Source organism: Esox lucius, chromosome 2 (assembly GCF_011004845.1).
Source record: "Esox lucius isolate fEsoLuc1 chromosome 2, fEsoLuc1.pri, whole genome shotgun sequence".
Taxonomy (NCBI): domain Eukaryota; kingdom Metazoa; phylum Chordata; class Actinopteri; order Esociformes; family Esocidae; genus Esox; species Esox lucius.
In genome coordinates, this window is record NC_047570.1 from 23,199,780 (window position 1) to 23,219,544 (window position 19,765).

General features: G+C 41.0%; 1 protein-coding gene across 3 annotated transcripts in view; it reads left to right on the forward strand.

The window, feature by feature from the left end:
* LOC105015393 (thrombospondin type-1 domain-containing protein 4) overlaps nucleotides 1-19,701 on the forward strand; it is a 70,254-nt gene extending 50,553 nt beyond the window's left edge. For all 3 annotated transcript variants that reach the window (XM_010878530.4, XM_010878521.4, XM_010878540.4), the window contains exons 9-19: nucleotides 3,136-3,343; nucleotides 5,191-5,366; nucleotides 6,144-6,267; nucleotides 7,541-7,738; nucleotides 7,927-8,056; nucleotides 9,044-9,248; nucleotides 14,132-14,305; nucleotides 14,607-14,780; nucleotides 15,646-15,825; nucleotides 15,952-16,096; nucleotides 16,734-19,701. In XM_010878530.4, the coding sequence (XP_010876832.1) occupies nucleotides 3,136-3,343; nucleotides 5,191-5,366; nucleotides 6,144-6,267; nucleotides 7,541-7,738; nucleotides 7,927-8,056; nucleotides 9,044-9,248; nucleotides 14,132-14,305; nucleotides 14,607-14,780; nucleotides 15,646-15,825; nucleotides 15,952-16,096; nucleotides 16,734-16,876 (1,857 nt within the window). In that variant the 3' untranslated portion in view covers nucleotides 16,877-19,701. The remainder of the gene's footprint in view (nucleotides 1-3,135; nucleotides 3,344-5,190; nucleotides 5,367-6,143; nucleotides 6,268-7,540; nucleotides 7,739-7,926; nucleotides 8,057-9,043; nucleotides 9,249-14,131; nucleotides 14,306-14,606; nucleotides 14,781-15,645; nucleotides 15,826-15,951; nucleotides 16,097-16,733) is intronic.
* The last annotated feature ends 64 nt before the right edge of the window (nucleotides 19,702-19,765 follow it).

The window sequence follows — 19,765 nt, forward strand, 5'->3', positions numbered from 1 at the left end:
ACACTTATTGAGAGACACTGACAAACTGACTAGAGAAAAGCATTTGCAGCTCACCAATCACGAAGGATCTTTGTGTCATTAAATCTATACAGCTTTTGCATCCCCATTTAACTTGTGCCCGGCTGTAGTGACGGGCACACCGATGTCCGCCTTCCACTGCCCAGGGGTCTGGAGGTATAGAAGTACGGTGGCCTGCTGGAATCAGTCCCAACCAAGCCCTTTTCCTGCAGCAGCTTTTTAGACAGTGAGCTACTTTTACAGCTGGATTAGCAGAATTTATGGACTGCTGATTTGAGTGTTCTATACTTACCATGTCCAGGCTTCCTGTAATTCATGAGTGCCAGTGTGACAGAGAAAGCTTACACCCCTGAGGATTAGCTTGGAAACTTTGTGAGCCATTACTACCCTAGCTTAATGCCAAGAATATGCCTCTTGAAATGAAATGGGCTCATGTTAATTGGTTGTAGCATTATGGTAGTTAATTATGTTCAGCAGGTCAGGGAGTTAGCGAGGTGATTGTTTATGAATATGCTGGGATATGCTTATGTTTATATCTCATTCTCCCCCTTTACTTGATTTATGAGGTTGTTGATGTCATATGCTTTTCCATGCACTGCACTGGTAAAACTGTTGGCAGTTAACATAGAAGCCTTTGTAGCGCAGAAGTACAAAATATTTTCACCTTAACATCTGTAAGTCTCTGCTTACACATTTTAATCATCTAGCTGATCAAGCTCATCCAAAGCAACATCCTTTATTGATTGTGTTACAGGCCCCAGGAATTTGGCCTGAAATTAATTGAAAGTAAGCACGATCATGTGTAGTGTGTTTTACTGCATTTGCGTCATGTGTTGGGAGAGTGGGGTACGTTGAGCCAATTCTTACTCACGTTGTCCCCTAGACAAGGGGAAAAGAGACAGAAAGAAAGTGTCTATATCTACCCTTTTTTCAGGACTTCCCTGCTAGGTGAAATGACACGCATGCACCTATGACAAAGGGCCTTGAAAATATGAGTGGTCAAATAAGGTGGCCACTGTGTTACCCCGAGGGTAGGAGTGAGTTGATCCTAGTCAAGGGGTAAGTTGATCCTAGTCAAGGGGTAGGTTGATCCTAGTCAAGGGGTAAGTTGATCCTAGTCAAGGGGTAAGTTGATCCTAGTCAAGGGGTAGGTTGATCCTAGTCAAGGGGTAAGTTGATCCTAGTCAAGGGGTATTTTGATCCTAGTCAAGGGGTAGGTTGATCCTAGTCAAGGGGTAAGTTGATCCTAGTCAAGGGGTAAGTTAATCCTAGTCAAGGGGTAAGTTAATCCTAGTCAAGGGGTAAGTTGAGCCATCTGGAGGTAAATTTACCAATCCTCTTTTTTAAAATAATTTATTATTTCAAAGAAAAAGTAAACATTTCTTCTCTCCTTTAGTTTCTCTTGTAAATTCCCTTTGGCTAGAATATGTTATATTCTAAATGCCTCAACTATATTTGGCAACGTTGTTTTAAAAATGGGATAGAAAGCTTTTGGCACACACTCATGGTCTACGTATAACCTCTATTCAATATCTTCATCATTGGGGGAAGTCAATTCCACTGAAACTATTTCCTCTTTGCCCTAGGCTGTTGGTTGTAGTTAAGAGCAGTCCTTTTTAATACCTTTACACAGGCAGCCCACATCTGATCTAGTAATTTTGACCAATCAGATCTGCTATTTTGCCCAAGATCCAAATTGTAAAAGCAGCCAGGGTAACCTATCTTGTTGGTAAATATGTGTTATACTAATAATTGAGGTAATGTCTCATGACATATATGACATCACATTATGCAATGACTGATACACGCCACAGATGTTTTTGTGGCATAACAGCTTTTCTACTATAATTAAAATAAGAAATATATCCTCAGGTATGCAGGTTTACTTTGAAATAATATTTGATACATCATAAACTTATAGTGAAGCAAAGTGAACCATTGGTTCAGCTCACCCCAGAGCATTTGGCTCATTTTGCTCCACAGCCACCACTTTGGAAAAAAGTACTTAGCTTAGCTTAGATAATCATTTGCAAACCAATGCACATGTTTTTATACAGTGGCAATTCACCGACATCTACTGTATGATATATTTTTAGACCATGATTAATTTGCTTTGTTTTAACAGTCATTATACCTGTAAATATATGTATATGTAAAACATTTAACCCTAACAATATATTAGCACAAAGAGCATATTTCATTTAGGAAAGAGCCAACACAGACAGACTGAAATAAAGATCAGTAGTCTAGCTTTTCATGAAGATTCATTACTATGGTGGTTAGCAATAGAAAAATAAGTTGCTGAATGTAGCTACAACCTCCAAAATATCACTCTATTTGAAGCTACATTTCGATATGAAATTCACATTCTAAATAAAACTTAACAATATATGAATTAGACTCCAATCTGTTATACATCCAATAATAATCAAAACATCTACTCTCAAAACAGCTAGTAAGCTAGCAGCCCGGATTCCACCCTCGCAGCTAGCTGGCCTACTGGATGCTATCAACTAACTAGTATGCCTGGCTGGTAATATTATCTGACGTAATCATTCAAAAACATTGGTTTGCTCAAGAATTAAAGCGTCATTGTGTGCCATTATATCTTAACAGTTAGGTCATCATACTTGGTCTTAATATTTTATTTGTGAATTGATGATTCAGACCTGAAATTAATGTATGTGGAAAGCACAATCACATTTAGTGTTTTTGATTGCATCTATTTCATTAGTTGTGAATGTGAAGAGGAAAGTTCTGTGTTGCCAGATTTGACAGTATACCGAAAATCACAGACTACATCCCATTGACTCCACATAAAACAAGCTCAAATAAAAAAATTTAACACACTCTATCATTAAAAATTATCTAATTTGGTTGGAAACTTGCACTGGGAGACTATGCCTTAGTAAATTTCTGGAGTAGCTCCGCCCTCTACTGGACACTAATGAGCCTAGCCAGACCAGTAAATTTTCATTGTCTCACCACCGCTTTGACTTTTTACACTAGATTTTCATAAAGGCCTCAGATATTTTGTATATACATGTATACAGTATGCGTATGTATAGTTATATATCTTCTAATCGCTCGTGTGACCTCCTTTTTCTCTGCTGACAGAGTCTGGGCTGTGATGAGTATCTGGGCTCAGGCAAGATGATGGACAAGTGTGGGGTGTGTGGTGGTGACAACACGGCCTGTAAGCTGGTGTCAGGGCTATTCCAGCAGCACAGCCTGAACAAGGTGGGCTACCACAAGGTAGTGGAGATCCCGGAGGGAGCCACCAAGATCAACGTCACAGAGACAGTGAAGAGCCAGAACTACTTGGGTGAGTAGGACTGTGACTGAATCTTCAGGTCAGAGGCAAGGTTAATCACAAAACAAGCATGTATCTTAACCACCTGTTTCACTGCCATTACAAGCCCTTTATCAGCTTCTTCTCAAAGTGCTACACATCTCTGCCTGAATCAGGTCCATGAGCTATGACACGCAATAAATAATTTAGGTCATGTCTTGCTAAATCTGTGCTGTGAGCCGGTGATCCCAGTATCAGGCAGCACGGAACAGCCTCTTGTTGCGGAAATGGATTTGATTCTTGTAATTAAAGGAAATCAAAAACAGAGTAGGATTTTCTTTTTTTCACAGTTTTTTCTGAGTGTGGGCATTACAGTGTTGTTTGGAAGCAACCACAAAGTGCACCTCTTGGCCGACTTTGTGAAGAAACCCTTCAATCTCATTCACTGAATAAATGATCTATTTTCCTCATAGAAGCATAACGTGTGACATCGAAGTGGGTCTCTTCAGGAGTGACTACTGTTGGAGACATTGGTTTAATGAGGGCTATGCCATAGCACAGCAGTGGTTCTGGCAGAGAGTGAGGGTAGAGAGTCAGGATGGAGAGGGCCTGGCCCCCACTTCCCCTGGCCTGGTTTCTCCCCTCAGGGGAAAGTATATAAACAAGCTTTCATTAAAGAACATCCGTCCTTCCCATCCTTTTTAATTAAGGTGAGGAATTTCACTCCTGCCTTGAACATGTAAGATTATGTCTATAATTTCTGTTCCCTGGAGGTGGAGATGAGGGATGACACTATCGGTTTGTGCTCAAACCACCTTTACCACAATAAAAGTGCCACTTAAAAAAGGCCAAGTGAAATGTTGAGCCCAATTGAAGTCCCATGGTCAATTACATCTTAACCCTGACATCCCTGAGCCCTAAACATTTGTCTTTGTTAACTGGTATCGCAGGGACTGAGAGGTGTGATTCCTGATAACAATATCACCAGGGCATGGGACCCAAGAGTGCCACCTTCAATATTTTCCATACATGCTGAAATCATAACCATGTACAACTTCAGAGAGGAAAAGGACCAGCCCTGCTTAAAATGCCCCTACAGTAACATAATAATTTCCCTCATGGGACTCTGGGAAGGAACCATTCCTTTGCCTTGGCACCCCATCTTGAATGCCTGCCATCCCTCATAAAGGACACCCTAGCTGATTAAATAGTAGCAGTGACATTTGGAGCCAAGCCTCTTGCTGACCATGACTTACAACCCTCTGGTTATAGATGCCAAAGCTGCCATGTTGAGACAGCATGTCTCTGCAAAAGAGTCTGAAGGTCTCCACAAACCACATTTTCCTGGGCATATGGTGAACCACAAGGATCAATGGCAGGCCCCTTTGTTCAGCATGGGCTGAATCAGATCTATTGGTGGAAACGCATAATCAAGGTTACAGGGCCACTTGTACACCCACTGATCTGCATGTGACAACAGTAATTACTTTCAGAGAGGAGACACAAATCTGCTCACTTTTAGCCGATTTCTTCTTCATGTTAAAACAGATCCATATTAAAGATCTAAGTACAATGGAGGATGTGTATCTTTTATACTTATTAAAGATGATGGTGGTAGGAAGGATTGCTGTACTTGTCATAGCAATTCAGGTTGATGTTTCATAATACTTTTCCTGCCCTCTTCTATTTGCATTTCTGGTTAGATGCTAACTGCATTTCATTGTACTTGTACTTGTTCAATGATAATAAAGTTGAATCTAATGTAGTATAATAATGGGTGGATTGGCAGACATTTTTAGTGTCCCATAAACTCTTTAAAATCAAGTTTTGTTCCATTCTATGTGTGTTTTATTAATAGTCAACTCATGGTCTGTGTATAGCTCTTAGAAGCCGCTCAGGTCGTTCCATCATTAATGGAAACTGGGCGATTGACCGGCCAGGGAAGTATGAGGGGGTGGGCACCATGTTCACCTACCGACGGCCTAATGAGATCACCAGCACCGCCGGGGAGTCCTTCCTGGCTGACGGGCCTACCAATGAGATTCTGGATGTTTATGTATGTACCAATCAACTTGTATGTACAATAGAACACAGCAGTGTGGATTTTTCAGTGTAACATTTATAGTGATGTTTCCAGAGTTACGTTAAGTGAAGTTAATAATCAGATGTTGATGTTAATAAGCAGGTATTGTTTTACACAGTGGACTGTTGTTAAACAGTCCCATCCAAACCATTGTAGTAGTTGTTCTGGGGGTTGTTTATAATATCTGTGCTTATGCAAGTAGATTGAGTGAAATATATATATATATATATATATTTAAACTAATTAAATGACTTAATTGCACTATTGTGGAAATGGTTGTTCCAGTTTCCTTTATCTATATTCCTTTGAACCTGCTTGGAGAAGACTTTTAAAAGAAAGTAATTTAATAACCTCTCTTAGTCATATAAAATACTAACATGAGCAGTAACTACACTTAACAAATAAACCATAAACAGCCTGGGAAGTATGCAAATTAGCATTTTCAACATAGTGTTAAAACAAAACAAAAGAAAAGCTCTGGGCAAAGTAAATTTAGTTCAATATGATTTTAGTGTTATAGTAGGTGATACACTTGCAAAGAGCACAATCAAGTTCATTTGAAGAGTTTAATGAAGAACATTACAGCAGAATAAAAAATGACTCACATGTTCACCAAAATAGTGTACATTTAACAATTTCCAAGTTTAATGCTGTGAATGTAGCTCATATTGGCGCATATTTCACTGGCAGCTTACACTGGCTCATTATGTTGTAATTAACTTCACTGAAGAATGTTTGCTCTGTCCTAAGGTGATCTACCAGCAGCCCAACCCAGGAATAAGCTATGAATTCATCCTTCCTTCTGCCAAGCCTCCACAGTACCCTGACCACAGAAACCCAGTACACCCACAGCAGCCCAACCACAGACCTGGAGGTGAGGCGTCCATCTTTACCAAAACATCTGACTGGATCTGTATGGAAACAATCAACTACTAGTCTTTGTTAAATACTACAGCCCTTAAAGTTCAAATATGTATACTTACTATCTAAGCTGTGTCTACAATGACAGTTGACCTGTGAAAAACAGTGTAGATCCTGAAAAGTAATGTCCCTGCTATCCTACAGCCATTTGGAGCCTGGCATAGCAGCAATTGAGGCTGGATGGAAATACATTAGGGCATCAATGCATTAGCCCGCTATCAAAGCAACATGGGCTTCCATAGCACCTCAGCTATGCCACAGGCTGATTGCCTCCTTGCCAAGCCATACTGATGCAGGAATTCGTGTAAAAGAAGCCCTGACCAAGTATTGAGTGCCAAAAAGTGTCTTTTGACATACTTGTTTTAAATTAATTAGCTGATTAGAGCTCTTCTCGGGTCGACATTTCTGTATTATACATTTTTTATTCTAATATTCTGAGAAACTGGATTTTTTATTTCTGTGAGCTGTAAGCCGTAATCATCAAGATTGAAAAAATGTTTTTCAATGTAATGAATTTAGAAAATATCATGGTGTCAGTTTTTGTATGGAATAACAGAAAGAAAGAAAAATCCATGATATTCAAATTTTTTTAGATGCACCTGTAGGCTTAGTTCATGTTTCCACAAATGACAGTAGGTTTCTACAGCTCTGAGCCAATGGTATGTGGCAGAAAATAGAAGATAGAGGATTCTCTCACATCTCCAGTACAAAAGCATCTCCGGTACCTGTATATAGCAGGGCAATAGAGATCATTTTATTGGTTATAATTAACTTTTCCCCTTTTCCCTTAAATTCAAGTGATTATCAACAAATTTGAATATATTGTAATATATATATTTTTTAAATGCAACCTCTAGGTTTACCCCTTTTCAGCGATAACTTTTCAACTTTTCCTCTTCAGACTGTAGGAATAACTCATTTGAATTGCAAATTCCCTTGAGCATAGTGTTTTGATTTTATTTATGTGTAACTAATTGTTGTCTTGGAATTGTAATCCCTTTGCCAGGTTATCACGGTAAATGAGAATTAGTTGTCAGTTGACTGAGAATTAGTGTACCAGGTTAAACAGGTGAAACAAATAAAAATATCTTCAGATTTGGGTCACTTGAAACAGCCAGTATGTGGGGTTTTCTTTTTGTCTGCAAACTGAGGGAAGGTCACATCCATGGTACTGTATCTCTATGACCATACGATTGTGGGCTGAAATACTGACCTGGGTTTTCCAGGAAACACACTGCATGAGCAGGGTGGGTATGACCAACGGGGAAACCCAAACCAGGAGGGGTACGATCCAGCAGGAGGGGGCAAGTACCCTTCACACCTACCAGACAACCAAGTGCCAGCTGTTCAGCCACCCAGACGACAGAGAGAATACAACTGGAAACTGGCTGGAGCAACAGAGTGTAGTTCCTCCTGTGGCAGAGGTAAGACATTATGTACCAGCTTTGTCTGAGCTAAAGCTCCAACATGTCTTACCCTCTGATGATCTGATTGTTAATAGTGGGTCAACTCGGTTTAACTCGGTTCCCATATACATAAGCAGGGAATTATAGATGCAGTACTGATTCAGAAACACCTAACCATCAACCACTCTGGTGTGTATTGTTTTCAGGTAGCAGGTACACCATCTTCCACTGTGTCCACAGAATGAGCCATGAGCAGGCACCAGAGAACCATTGTGACAGCAGCACCAGGCCCAACTCACAGGAGGAGCCTTGCAACGTCCAGCCCTGCCCTGCCTTGTGAGGGACCCATTTGGCTTAACTACACATACATACATACATACATACATACACACACACACATATACATACATGTACAGTGGGGAGAACAAGTATTAGATACACTGCCGATTTTGCAGGTTTTCCTACTTACAAAGCATGTAGAGGTCTGTCATTTTTATCATAGGTACACTTCAACTGTGAGAAACGGAATATAAAACAGAAATCCAGAAAATACTGACAGGTCTGTGAGAGCCGGAATTCTTACTGGTTGGTATGTGATCAAATACTTATGTCATGCAATAAAATGCAAAATTATTATTTAAAAATCATACAATGTGATTTTCTCGATTTTTGTCTCTCACAGTTGAAGTGTACCTATGATAAAAACTACAGACCTCTACATGTTTTGTAAGCAGGAAAAACCTGCAAAATCGGTAGTGTATCAAATACTTGTTCTCCCCACTGTACATACATAGAACCCCAAAACATGACATATGCACACATTAAGTACATAGGCAGAGCTTTACATACCCATTTTGGTATCAAAAGTATTCCCTTAAAACGTACTCTAACTCCTGAACCTAAACCTTAATACATATAACTTTAACCATAATTCCCACCACAAACCTCAATATAACCCTAACCCCTTTACTCCAAGTTTTAAAATAGCCTAATTTTTAAATAAGGACCAGCAAATATCCACACTTTCCCTGATATACCTTGGGTTACCATACTAATGTCTGGTCCTCACAACTATTGTAATACATATACACACACAGAAAAATACAAAATCAGAAATCACCTAAACCTGGCACACATATTTACAGTACCCACACAGAACTACCGGAATTTCTTGGATTGTTCAGCAAAGACATACAGTAGCTCATCATAAAGTGTCATCTTTGTGTTTACGTTTTTTTATATCAGAATTAAACCCTAATTGGGCAATTGACCACATGGTTTGTCAGCTATGTTGGTAGCGCTTGTCTATTGTGTCCTTTGCAGCTGGGACATTGGTGAGTGGTCAGAGTGCAGTAAGAAATGTGGCCTGGGTATGCAGCACCGCCAGGTCTTGTGCAGACATGTGTACGCCAATCGGACCCTGAACGTCCACGCCAGCCTGTGTCGTCACCTGGAGCAGCCCGAGACCTCCAGCACCTGCCAGCTGAAGATCTGCAGCGAGTGGCAGATAAACACAGAGTGGAGTGCCGTGAGTGACAGCTGTCTAGATATCACACACCAGCACTGTCCCCTTTGACAGCACATCAGAGAGGGTTAAGGTTTTCTTTTCCCTTCATATATTTCTGCTGCACTTGATTAAGGTTGCTTGCCGCAGTTACAAATTGGAATCGTCTTCATAATGCGGTGGTTTAAACAAATCACCAAACAGTCACTGAAACAAATGTAGTCTCAAGAAATGTATACACCTCACACAAATTAAGACCATAATCGCAGAAAACTGAGACTTAATAAAATTCCAAAGTCCTATTTTGAAATGCTTAGTTGGTCAATATTCACCTCCAGTTATTTCCCAATGTACAGGTTTTTTTCTAGATCAAAAAGTGGCGTGGTCAGGGGCATTGTCAGGGGCATGGCTAGGCGCACAGCGATAGCCACGCCCGGAAATAAAAGAAATGTCAGATGATGCTGAGAACAATGGCCCTGCAAACATTGCATACACATCCAGCATTGAAATGTAGCTATATTCCTATATAATTATCTAGGCAACAACATTTCTGAGAATAGCCCATCAAAAAAATTACATGTCACACTGTTTTGGATGTTTTACAGATATCCATGTCCTATAAAATAATTTACATTTACGTTATTCAAGATCAAAACCACTTCACCTATGTTTTCCTACAGGTTGGTTAAAAGAAGAGGGTAAAGAATTTAGGAATAGGAAAACTGGTAACAAATGACCTGTATTGTAATAAGAAAATATTGAATAAATACCTTACAAAGCCTTTATGTATTAAAGGCTTTATAACTCCCTACACTGATATTGATAATTTACACTGTATATGCTCATTGGTCAGGATTTTATTCCCTAAATCAAAACCTTGTTCACCCCCTTCTCTATGTTGGTTCAGTCACTGTCTCACTCGGTCTTCCAAGTACCTAGATTGTTCATCGTAACTTCATCTGTTGCAGATGGCAAACCTGTAATGACAATGACACTGTGAGGCCGAACTTTGAGACCAGGTTGAGCACTGTGAGGCCTGGTTGGGCACAGTGAGGCTGGGTTGGTCACTGTGATGCCGGGTTGGTCACTAGAATGCCGGTTGGGCACTTTGAGGCCGGTTGGGCACTGTGAGGACGGTTGGGCACTTTGAGTCCGGTTGGGGGCTGTGAGGACAGTTGGGCGCTGTGAGGCCGGTTGGGCACTGTGAGGACAGTTGGGCACTGTGAGACTGGGCTGGGCACTATGGGGCCGGTGGGGCACTGTGAGGACAGTTGGGCACTGTGAGGACAGTTTGGCACTGTGAGGACGGTTGGGCGCTGTGAGGACGGTTGGGCACTGTGAGGACAGTTGGGCACTGTGAGGCTGGGCTGGGCACTGTGGGGCCGGAGGGGCACTGTGAGGACAGTTGGGCACTGTGAGGACAGTTGGGCAGTGTGAGGCTGGGCACTGTGGGGCCGGTGGGGCACTGTGAGGCCGGTTGGGCACTGTGAGGACAGTTGGGCACTGTGAGGCCGGTTGGACACTGAGGACAGTTAGGCACTCTAAGGCCGGGTTGGGCACTGTGGGTCCGATTTGGCACTGTGAAGACAGTTGTGCACTGTGAGGACAGTTGGGCGCTGTGAGGCCGATTGGGCACTGTGAGGCCGGTTGGACACAGTGAGGACAGTTGGTCACTGTAAGGCCAGGTTGGACACTGTGAGGACAGTTGGTCACTGTGTGGCCGGTTAGGCACTGTGAGGCATGATTGGACACTGTGAGTTTCACTGTTTTACTGTACTTTCACTCAATGTTTACTCAGTATTTTCATATGCCTGAATATCTTATATATTTTTCCTCATTATGTGTAAGATTTTCATTGTACATGTCCAACAACATCTATGTTTCTGTGCATGTGAAAAATTAAGCCAACTGCAACTTGATTTCTTTAATATTCTTCATAGTGGTGTATATAAATTCATCCAGATTTACAAATAGAGTGCAAATAGAATGTGTTTTTGAACAGAAAATAAATCTACAGTTCAAAAAGCAACAATGTGGATTTATTCAATATTCAAACAGAACACTAAAAAACATACACATTTTATTCAACAAAGAGAAGATTGATTACAGTAAGCAATCTCACGGAGTAAGGCAATCTTGTATGTCCATTAATGTCCATGTACGTACATACCTTTGAACAACACAGCATTTTTACTGTGGACTTCTATGTACTTCTGTGTTGGTCTTAATGTGATGGGTTTGAAAATCCTCACTGGACAGAGTGGGCAGTGATACAACTGACAACACGATGAACACCTTGAAAACTGTAGCAGGGAATCTGCTGCTAAAATTGACCATTGCATCTGTTATTTATGAACGGGACCAAGCATTATATCAATTTTGCTTGTTAAAAGAAGTTCTTACTTTATTAAGGCTTATGGACAAACAAATGATCTCCAAACAATATTTATCTTTGTTAAACAACTCGACTATCTAGAAACTATTTTAAAATACTGTTTGAAAAAATACTGCTTTATGCAAACTTGATGAATTGTTATAATTCAGTGCTGCTAATTATTTATTATTTTACTTTGATCCCTTAGGTTCTCCATACTAGCTAACTAATACTGTAATGCTTTTGAAACACCTTAACTCAGTTCACTCGAAAGGGCCCAAGCCCCGCCCACCAGCCCACAGTGCCCCAGCCCTGCCCACCAGCCCACAGTGCCCCAGCCCTGCCCACCAGCCCACAGTGCCCCAGCCCTGCCCACCAGCCCACAGTGCCCCAGCCCCACCCATCAGCCCACATTGCCCTGGTAGACAGTGCCCATCTCCAGCTAGACTCTTTTGGGCCTTCTTTATGCTACTTGAGTATCTAGAGCTTTAGCAATTGTGGTTTGATTACAGGCTCAAAATGGCCGGAAACAAATATCTTTCTTCTGAAACTCTTTAGTCACACACAACGTCATACGAGACCTTCCGTTTCTTGGTAATTTCTCTCATGGAATAGCCTTCATTTCACAGAGCAAGAATAGACTGAAGTTTCAGAAGAAAGTGTACATTCTATTTCTGTTATATTTCTGATCAATTTGATGAAATTTTAATGGACAAAAAATTTACTTTTCTTTCAAAAACAAGGACATTTCCGAGTGACTCCAAACTTTTGAACAATAGTGTATATACCAGTCTGGCTTTAGAGATGCATTTATTGCAATACAACAATCAATTATTTTATCATGACATTGTTGGAAAATATTTTTAAGTATTCAACATTTGCTATAGATGCCTTTTGCTGCAATAACACCAAGTTTTTAGTAAGTATATAGTAGTTTTACTCACAGTGAGTGACTTTGGTTCATTATTTTTGGCAGATTTTCTTCAGGTTTTTCAGGTTGGTTGGACAATGCTTGTGGACTCATCTGACCCAAACAAATTGTCGGCTTCTTTTGTGCAACCCTCCAATACTGGACAGTTTTATATAGAGCTCTTGATGTAAATGATTGGTGCACCACTGCTCTGTTATCAGCCCTGAACTGTGAGGTGCGAGCGTAGCGAGTGCGTAAAAGTGAGGCAAAAATGTAAACAGGAAAACAAAAACGACAACAAAGAACAACAGTTTTATTCTTTCATATCAAAGGAAAGGCAGCACCACACGGTCTTCAGCATATCAAGATACAATAACCTGTGAGGTGTGTGTGACAAAACCGGAATTTAAATAACCACTGCACAATGGTGCAGGTGTGTGCGTGTGGGTTGCGTTTGCAATCGTCTCCAGCCGGCAGTCAGTAGGTGGAGCACTGGAGAAGGATAGGGCACGCAGCGCCACGCGGCGACACGCGGAGCAGCCATCACATGAGCTCTGTAGCTCTTTCACAATTTAAGTGTCTTTGAAATTCAGTCCCTTTTAAAAAAAAAAAAATTAAGAGAGTACTGTAGGCAGCCACTCCAACGTTTTTCCCCCCCCCTCAGACTGGTCTTCCAACCAGGAGGTGGTTGGAAGTGCATGTGATGGCACGCTCACTCACCTGACGACCTGTTACCTTTGTGACACCCGGGCCGCATGTTGGAGTTGATGGAGCGTAATAAGACTAGGACATTCTTGTGGATTATGTCTGACCCTCATGGGGTTTCACAGACTGTTGTCAGCTGGCAGCATATTAAAGACTTGAACATAGACTCTGGTGGTAAGCTTGGTGCTACAAAAGACAGCCATAGACTGCTGCACCTCCTCGGAGGCACATACAATAGTTGCTCTTCAGATGGTCCATCACATATCAGAGAGGTCCATTTACAATAAAACAACAGTGCTGTGGCGCCAATAACAGATACTGGTTACCCAATTGATGTGCCAGGACAGAGTTTTGACTGCATGGATTTCAAACTGGGGAGGGTCATAGGGTTTGAGTAGTGCCTGAAGGTAGGGAGGAGAAGCTCCTCTTGCTGCTCAGTAGATGGCCTTCAGACATGAACCTCAACTAGAAGCCAGTACAGTGTACAGAGGAGCAGGCTGATATGGGAGAACTTGGAAAACTGGAACACTAGATGGGCTGCTGCATTCTGAATACATTGTACATGAATGTTAGGTCACATAGTCAGGAATGAAGAAAACATCAAAATACACTTCTAAAACCAGTACTCATTACTGTATACTATACATTTACAAACTTACTTCATTGTTGAAGAGCAAATTGCTCACTGAAAACAAAATGTCCAAATAACTATGCAAACTGTTTTGGTAAGCCTTATAGTCACACGGTCTCAATTACAATAATTGAAGTTATCATTGCTAAAATGTCTTCAAAATGGAAACATTGTTTCCATCAATATTAACAACGAAAGTTGTTTTGCCAGGGAGAACTGATCCAAATCTACACTGTGAGGATAACCACTAACTCCCACACAATTCATCCTGTCTATTGTCTCCCTAGTGTTCGGTTCCCTGTGGCGTGGGACAGAGGACCCGCGAGGTGCAGTGTGTCAGCAATGTGGGGGACGTGGTGTCAGATGATGAGTGCAACATGAAGCTGCGACCCAGTGACAAAGAAAACTGTGACATGGGGCCCTGTGCTAAGAGTTGGTTCTTTACTGACTGGGGAAATAAGGTACGTGTAGGACTGAGGGCATCTACAGTTCTCTATCACTGTTAACATTATTGGTGCCTTGTCCGCAGTCAGGTCAATGTTCCCATAATCACAGAGAATACATTTATGTTTAAAGCATTGTCGAATCAGTGCAAAATTACATTTAAGCCCCAACAAAACTGTAACAGAGTTCTTTTTTTATTTTACTTTTATTTTACCAGGCAAGACAATTAGGAAGACAATGAAGCCCTATTAATAGGGAAAAGGCCTCCTGTATGTTAACTGTCTGTACTGTAGTTTACCTCGTCTTTGTTCCCTGCAGTGTTCTGCTGAGTGTGGGATGGGCGTGCAGACCCGTGGTGTTCTGTGCCTGACCGATCACATTAGCAGCCTGCCTTTGGAGGGGTGTGGCCACCAGCGCCCCGCTGCCTCTCAGGTCTGTAACAATGGCCCCTGTGAGAATCGTATCGAGTGGTTCACTGGCCCCTGGAGTCAGGTAAGACACAACATCTTACCCAGGTTTTTGAGCACAGTGCATATGAGAGACTGACACTACAACAATCTGAAGTTGGCTTTAGTTTGAGTGACCATATCAATCTATGAGAGTGATTTTACTGAGTAAAATGTCCATTACATCCAGTCTAGCCTGCGCCAGCAAGTTCATAATATAACCAACCAGCTAATAGCTCACATCTCTAAATGTAATGTTCTTTCAGTTAGTTAGTTACTGTACTACTGTACTGTACTGTTTTATCACAGTAAACAAGTTTTAATGAAGATCTGCCTTGCAGAACTGCCTTGTCTGTCGGGACATCTGAGCAGCACTGTACTGCCCCACAGTAACATATACAGTTTAGCAAATGGGGCTTGGGTGCACAAAACCCGTTGATGAAAGTGTCGTGGAAGATGATTGGTTGGTAGACTAAGCTGACTAAGATAATGCTTAACACACTGGACGTTTTCTAACAGGTTTTTTATTGGCTAATGAAGGTCAAATTTGACAGAAGGTCTGGTGGGACCATCTGTCAAATTTGGCCTTCATTAGCCAATAAAAAAAGCTGTTAGAAATGTCCAATGGGATAGGCATTGGCTTAGTCTACCAATCAACCAAGAAAATTTGAACGTAAGGTTCAGGGAACAAGATTAGGTAAGACTGGACAAAAATGTGTTAGTAGGGAAAGTTGTGTTGGCAAAGGTTAGGTTTTCCTGCTGAATGGTGAAATGCTAACATTGGTAATGTCTCATGCTATACCTATTAGTATGTGTTGTATTACCTATCCTGTGGAACAGTTACATGGAACGGTTGGTGTCACCAGTTGACAGCCTTAATACATGTGACCTATGGGATTGTTTTCCCCCAGTGCTCAGCAGAGTGTGGCTCTGGCAGCCAGCAGAGGGCAGTGGTGTGTCTAATGAAATCAGACGAGGGGTTCAACGTTATGCCACCCTATGAATGTTCCTCCCTGGACAAGCCTCCTAATCAGCAGAGCTGCCACCACAAGAACTGTGGGGCAAAGTGGTACCACACAGACTGGAGCGCCGTGAGTAGCCTGCACACAGACACACACGTTCCAGTGTGGAGATGGAACCTCTGAAATGCGCTACACTCCCAACTGGACCTGAACGACGGGAGAACGAGGTCTGAATTACATTCCCTGTCTCCGCAGTGTTCAAAGACGTGTGAGGGGGGCTTCCGTGTGCGCGAGGTGCGCTGTCTGTCTGACGATACACTGTCCAGTGAGGCCTGTGAGGAGCAGCTGAAACCACGGGAGAGAGAGGATTGCAACCCAGGACCATGCGTGCCTCACATAGGTCAGTCATAACTGTGTGGAAAACAGAGATCAAGGCCCACAGTACCTCGTCTGGAATGTTAAACAGTTGGATTGGTTAGTGATGACCTGTCCAGCACTGCTGGGGTGGGGGGCAAATAATGTTGGGGGGCTGACCAAAATATTATGTGTTGTAAAAATGAGATGCTGTTTTGACATTAAGCAAAATACCTTGCTAATATTAAAGCTTCTAGAATGCGAAAGTATTTTTTGAATGGAAATATCTCTTTATAGAGCATTTGATAATTACTTTTGCCTAGTTATTGTAACTCTAAAATTGAGATGGACTGAACTGCTTATATATTTGTTTGAATGTTTTTATTGTATAAAAATGAACAGCACACAGCCACTTTACTAAGACAAGCCGGCATTGCTGCTGCATAGGATGACATATGACTTGACATAACAGGGTTAGAGCAGTTTTGAATCTAAAATGTTCAAACTTTTCATATTATATTCCTCACATATATCATATTCCTTAACTACAAAACAAATACTTAGGACTCTTTTAAATCTGTATGTGGGAAGATATGTGGTATAGCGCAATATCAACATTTAAACTGAAGTTTCTTAACCTTAAAAACACAGATCATCATTGACTTTAGGTGATTGTTTTTCAGATGAGAACTGTCGAGACAAGTATTTCAACTGCAACGTGGTGGTCCAAGCGCGTCTTTGTGTGTACGACTACTACAAGACAACATGCTGTGCATCCTGCACACGAGTGGCCGACAGACAGTCACATCACCGGGGACGCAGCTAGCCCTCTCACACCAGGCCTCAGACCTCCATCTGGGTCTGACACGGTGCCAAGAGCATGCCCTCAGTCCCTGGGCCAAACACACTAACCCAAATGGGAAAGAACAGTCGATAACCTGCCTCTGGTTGGAAACTTGACTGGACACTTACCATGAGTGACTTAAAAGAAAAGAAAGGCCAACTTCACATTGGCTTGTAAGGAGAAGCCAACCAGAATAGTTTATGGAGGATGGTTGTGAAGGACACTTTTAGTGAGTGGAGGAGCGCTGATTAGGCGACATGATAGAGCACACCAAACAGAAAAATCTGGAACCACTTCATGGATTGGAAGAATAATGTTCTGTTTTTTTTTTTTTTGGTTTAGTGGGAAGCAGCTTGCGGCTGCCAGTCACCTGAATGGCTTAAGGTCTTGAAAGGGTATTCAGCCGAAACTTGGAAAATGTGCAGAAGTAATATTGTATGAGTAGGGGTTCTATTATACTAAGGACTGCTAATGCATCTGTGATGAGACGCTTGGCTACCATGGCCCTCTGACACAAGAGAAGACAGAAAGGTAAAGCAACATGATAACAATGTCGAGACTGGACACATTTTTATAACCTTCTTAACTTTAAATCCACAGTATTTATAATATAATTAACTACATGCGGTATGAAGTTTTACATGTTTTTACAAAAATCATCACCAATCATGTATCCTGAGAGCTCTATTACATACTATCCTACATACTGTAGCAGTTTAGTTAATCAAAGATTTCAGTATTTCACATGGGACGTATCAAACAGTTAAGGCTCTATCTGTCCAGATCAAGTAATGGTGTAAAGATAAATGAAAGGGCAAATTACTAAAATGTGATTGTGCACCTTAACCTTCTTGACTTTTTGGACTGTCCATCAAAGTGACCACATATCTCACTCGCAAAGAAAATGGTAGAGCAACTGCACATGTCATGAGGTTATATAGCCTCCTCACACTGCAGTACAAACAGCACTGTTGAATGCAGAATATACAAACATGAATATCCTTTGTGTTAACTTGAACATACTACATTGTAATGTATTATTGATTGTGAGATATACATGTCGATTTTTATGTGAAACATTTAGGTCAGGTGGTCACAAAGTATGGGTGCCCTGCGCGGGACTTGCATTAGCTTTAGCTACAAATACAGAAAACACTTCTGATAATGCTTTGGGAACTGTGTCTGACATATTATAAATTCTACTTATGTTTATGTGAGCAGTGAAATTAATCATGTGTTGCCGCACACAATCAGGTTGCATATCTCACTATTTCTTGTACTCAAATATGCTGTGCTGTGACATACAATTTGTATTTTTCCATTTTATTTTTATTTAACAACATTGTATGTGCGGTAGGGTGTATATCAATTATCTGCGAGTGAGAGACGTGCACAATTTGACCAATATTCCAGCACTAAGGTTTTGTAAGAATTTTTCTTTTGCCATCGCCCCCGTTGTTTGTGCTTTTAAGAGATGACTAACTAGTTTTACTAAGGAAATCTATTCAACAAATTAAGCTCTAATATGATCATGTTGTGTTTCAGTGTTTTATATTTCGCAGCACTGCGGTATGTACTATGTAAGGTATATACCATATAGTATGAATGTATGTATGAATTAATACATTGGTGAACTGAAAGCAATTCATCATATCCTCTCAATGACTTAATTGAACTAAACAGAGCCTCTTTATTTATTTGTTGGGGTCCCCAGGGATGGAGCTGGTTTATCAGCCACCAGAGGCCCCTTTCGGCTGCAGTGTTAAAATGTCTGTGGCCTCTCCACCAATCACTGCATAGAAAGGGAATGTAGGCTTTACGCAGCATACAGGATGGTTAACAGAGACTGTTAGAAGTTCTAGGAAACAAAAAAGGGCCCAGTTGATCAAATGAACTCACAGAATGGTGTTGGATTCTGAATAAAAACCTACTGCGTTACATGGCTATGATGGGTTTCATGAATACCAACCGAATACTAGTGAGTGAGAAAAAGGATTTCCACCACGGTAACTCGTCTTAGCTGAAGTGACAAATGATCAGTAACATTATTCCCCACAGTACATGTACTAACATTTTCACAAATTGATTTCTTTGAGTGAATTGCAGGTTTTACTCACATATAGTATCTAAATGTTAAGAATGTGTGATGAATAGCATGCTAGCAGATAATCTTGCCCAATTATTGTCCTCAGTGTTCCTTTCTGAGTCCATCCATCGTAGTACTGTTCACTGTATTAGAAGGTTATGGAGAAATGCAACATGGTTAATGTGTTCTCATCCTGTTATAGTATTGAGGTGCTATGTCTGGCATGGACTCCATAGGCTGTAAGGACATGACCATAAAACATATGCTCTGCAATTTTTAGGAAATTAACCGAATGTTCCAACTGCTAACTGGAAATTAAATAAAATCTGGGACGTCTACATGTGGTAAATATTATTAATTACCAATATTTTGGTTATTCTAACGCAAATACATGCAATGTATAATGTTTTGTTTATTGTTTGCCATCAAATTTGTAACAAAACATAAGACCAATGTTACAAGGCAACTCAATGCTGTTTTGTATGAGAGCTTCATGAACTTGTGATATATGGCTCAATTAATTCAAACCTATTTTGCACATATTAACCCAGTTGATATTTTTCTCCATGATCAAATGAACAGACTACTATGTACTAGGTACTGTTTGAAAACCTACAACTATTACCAGGGTGAACTCCCTTACAGGTTTACTTTCACTTTTCAGAAATAGTAGTCATGGAAACAGGATGAATACTGTAAATAAAGACACTGCCAAAACATTTCTACAGCGGGTTTGAATGCAATACCAATTAAATTCTCCACAGCATGTGAAAGGTACACATATA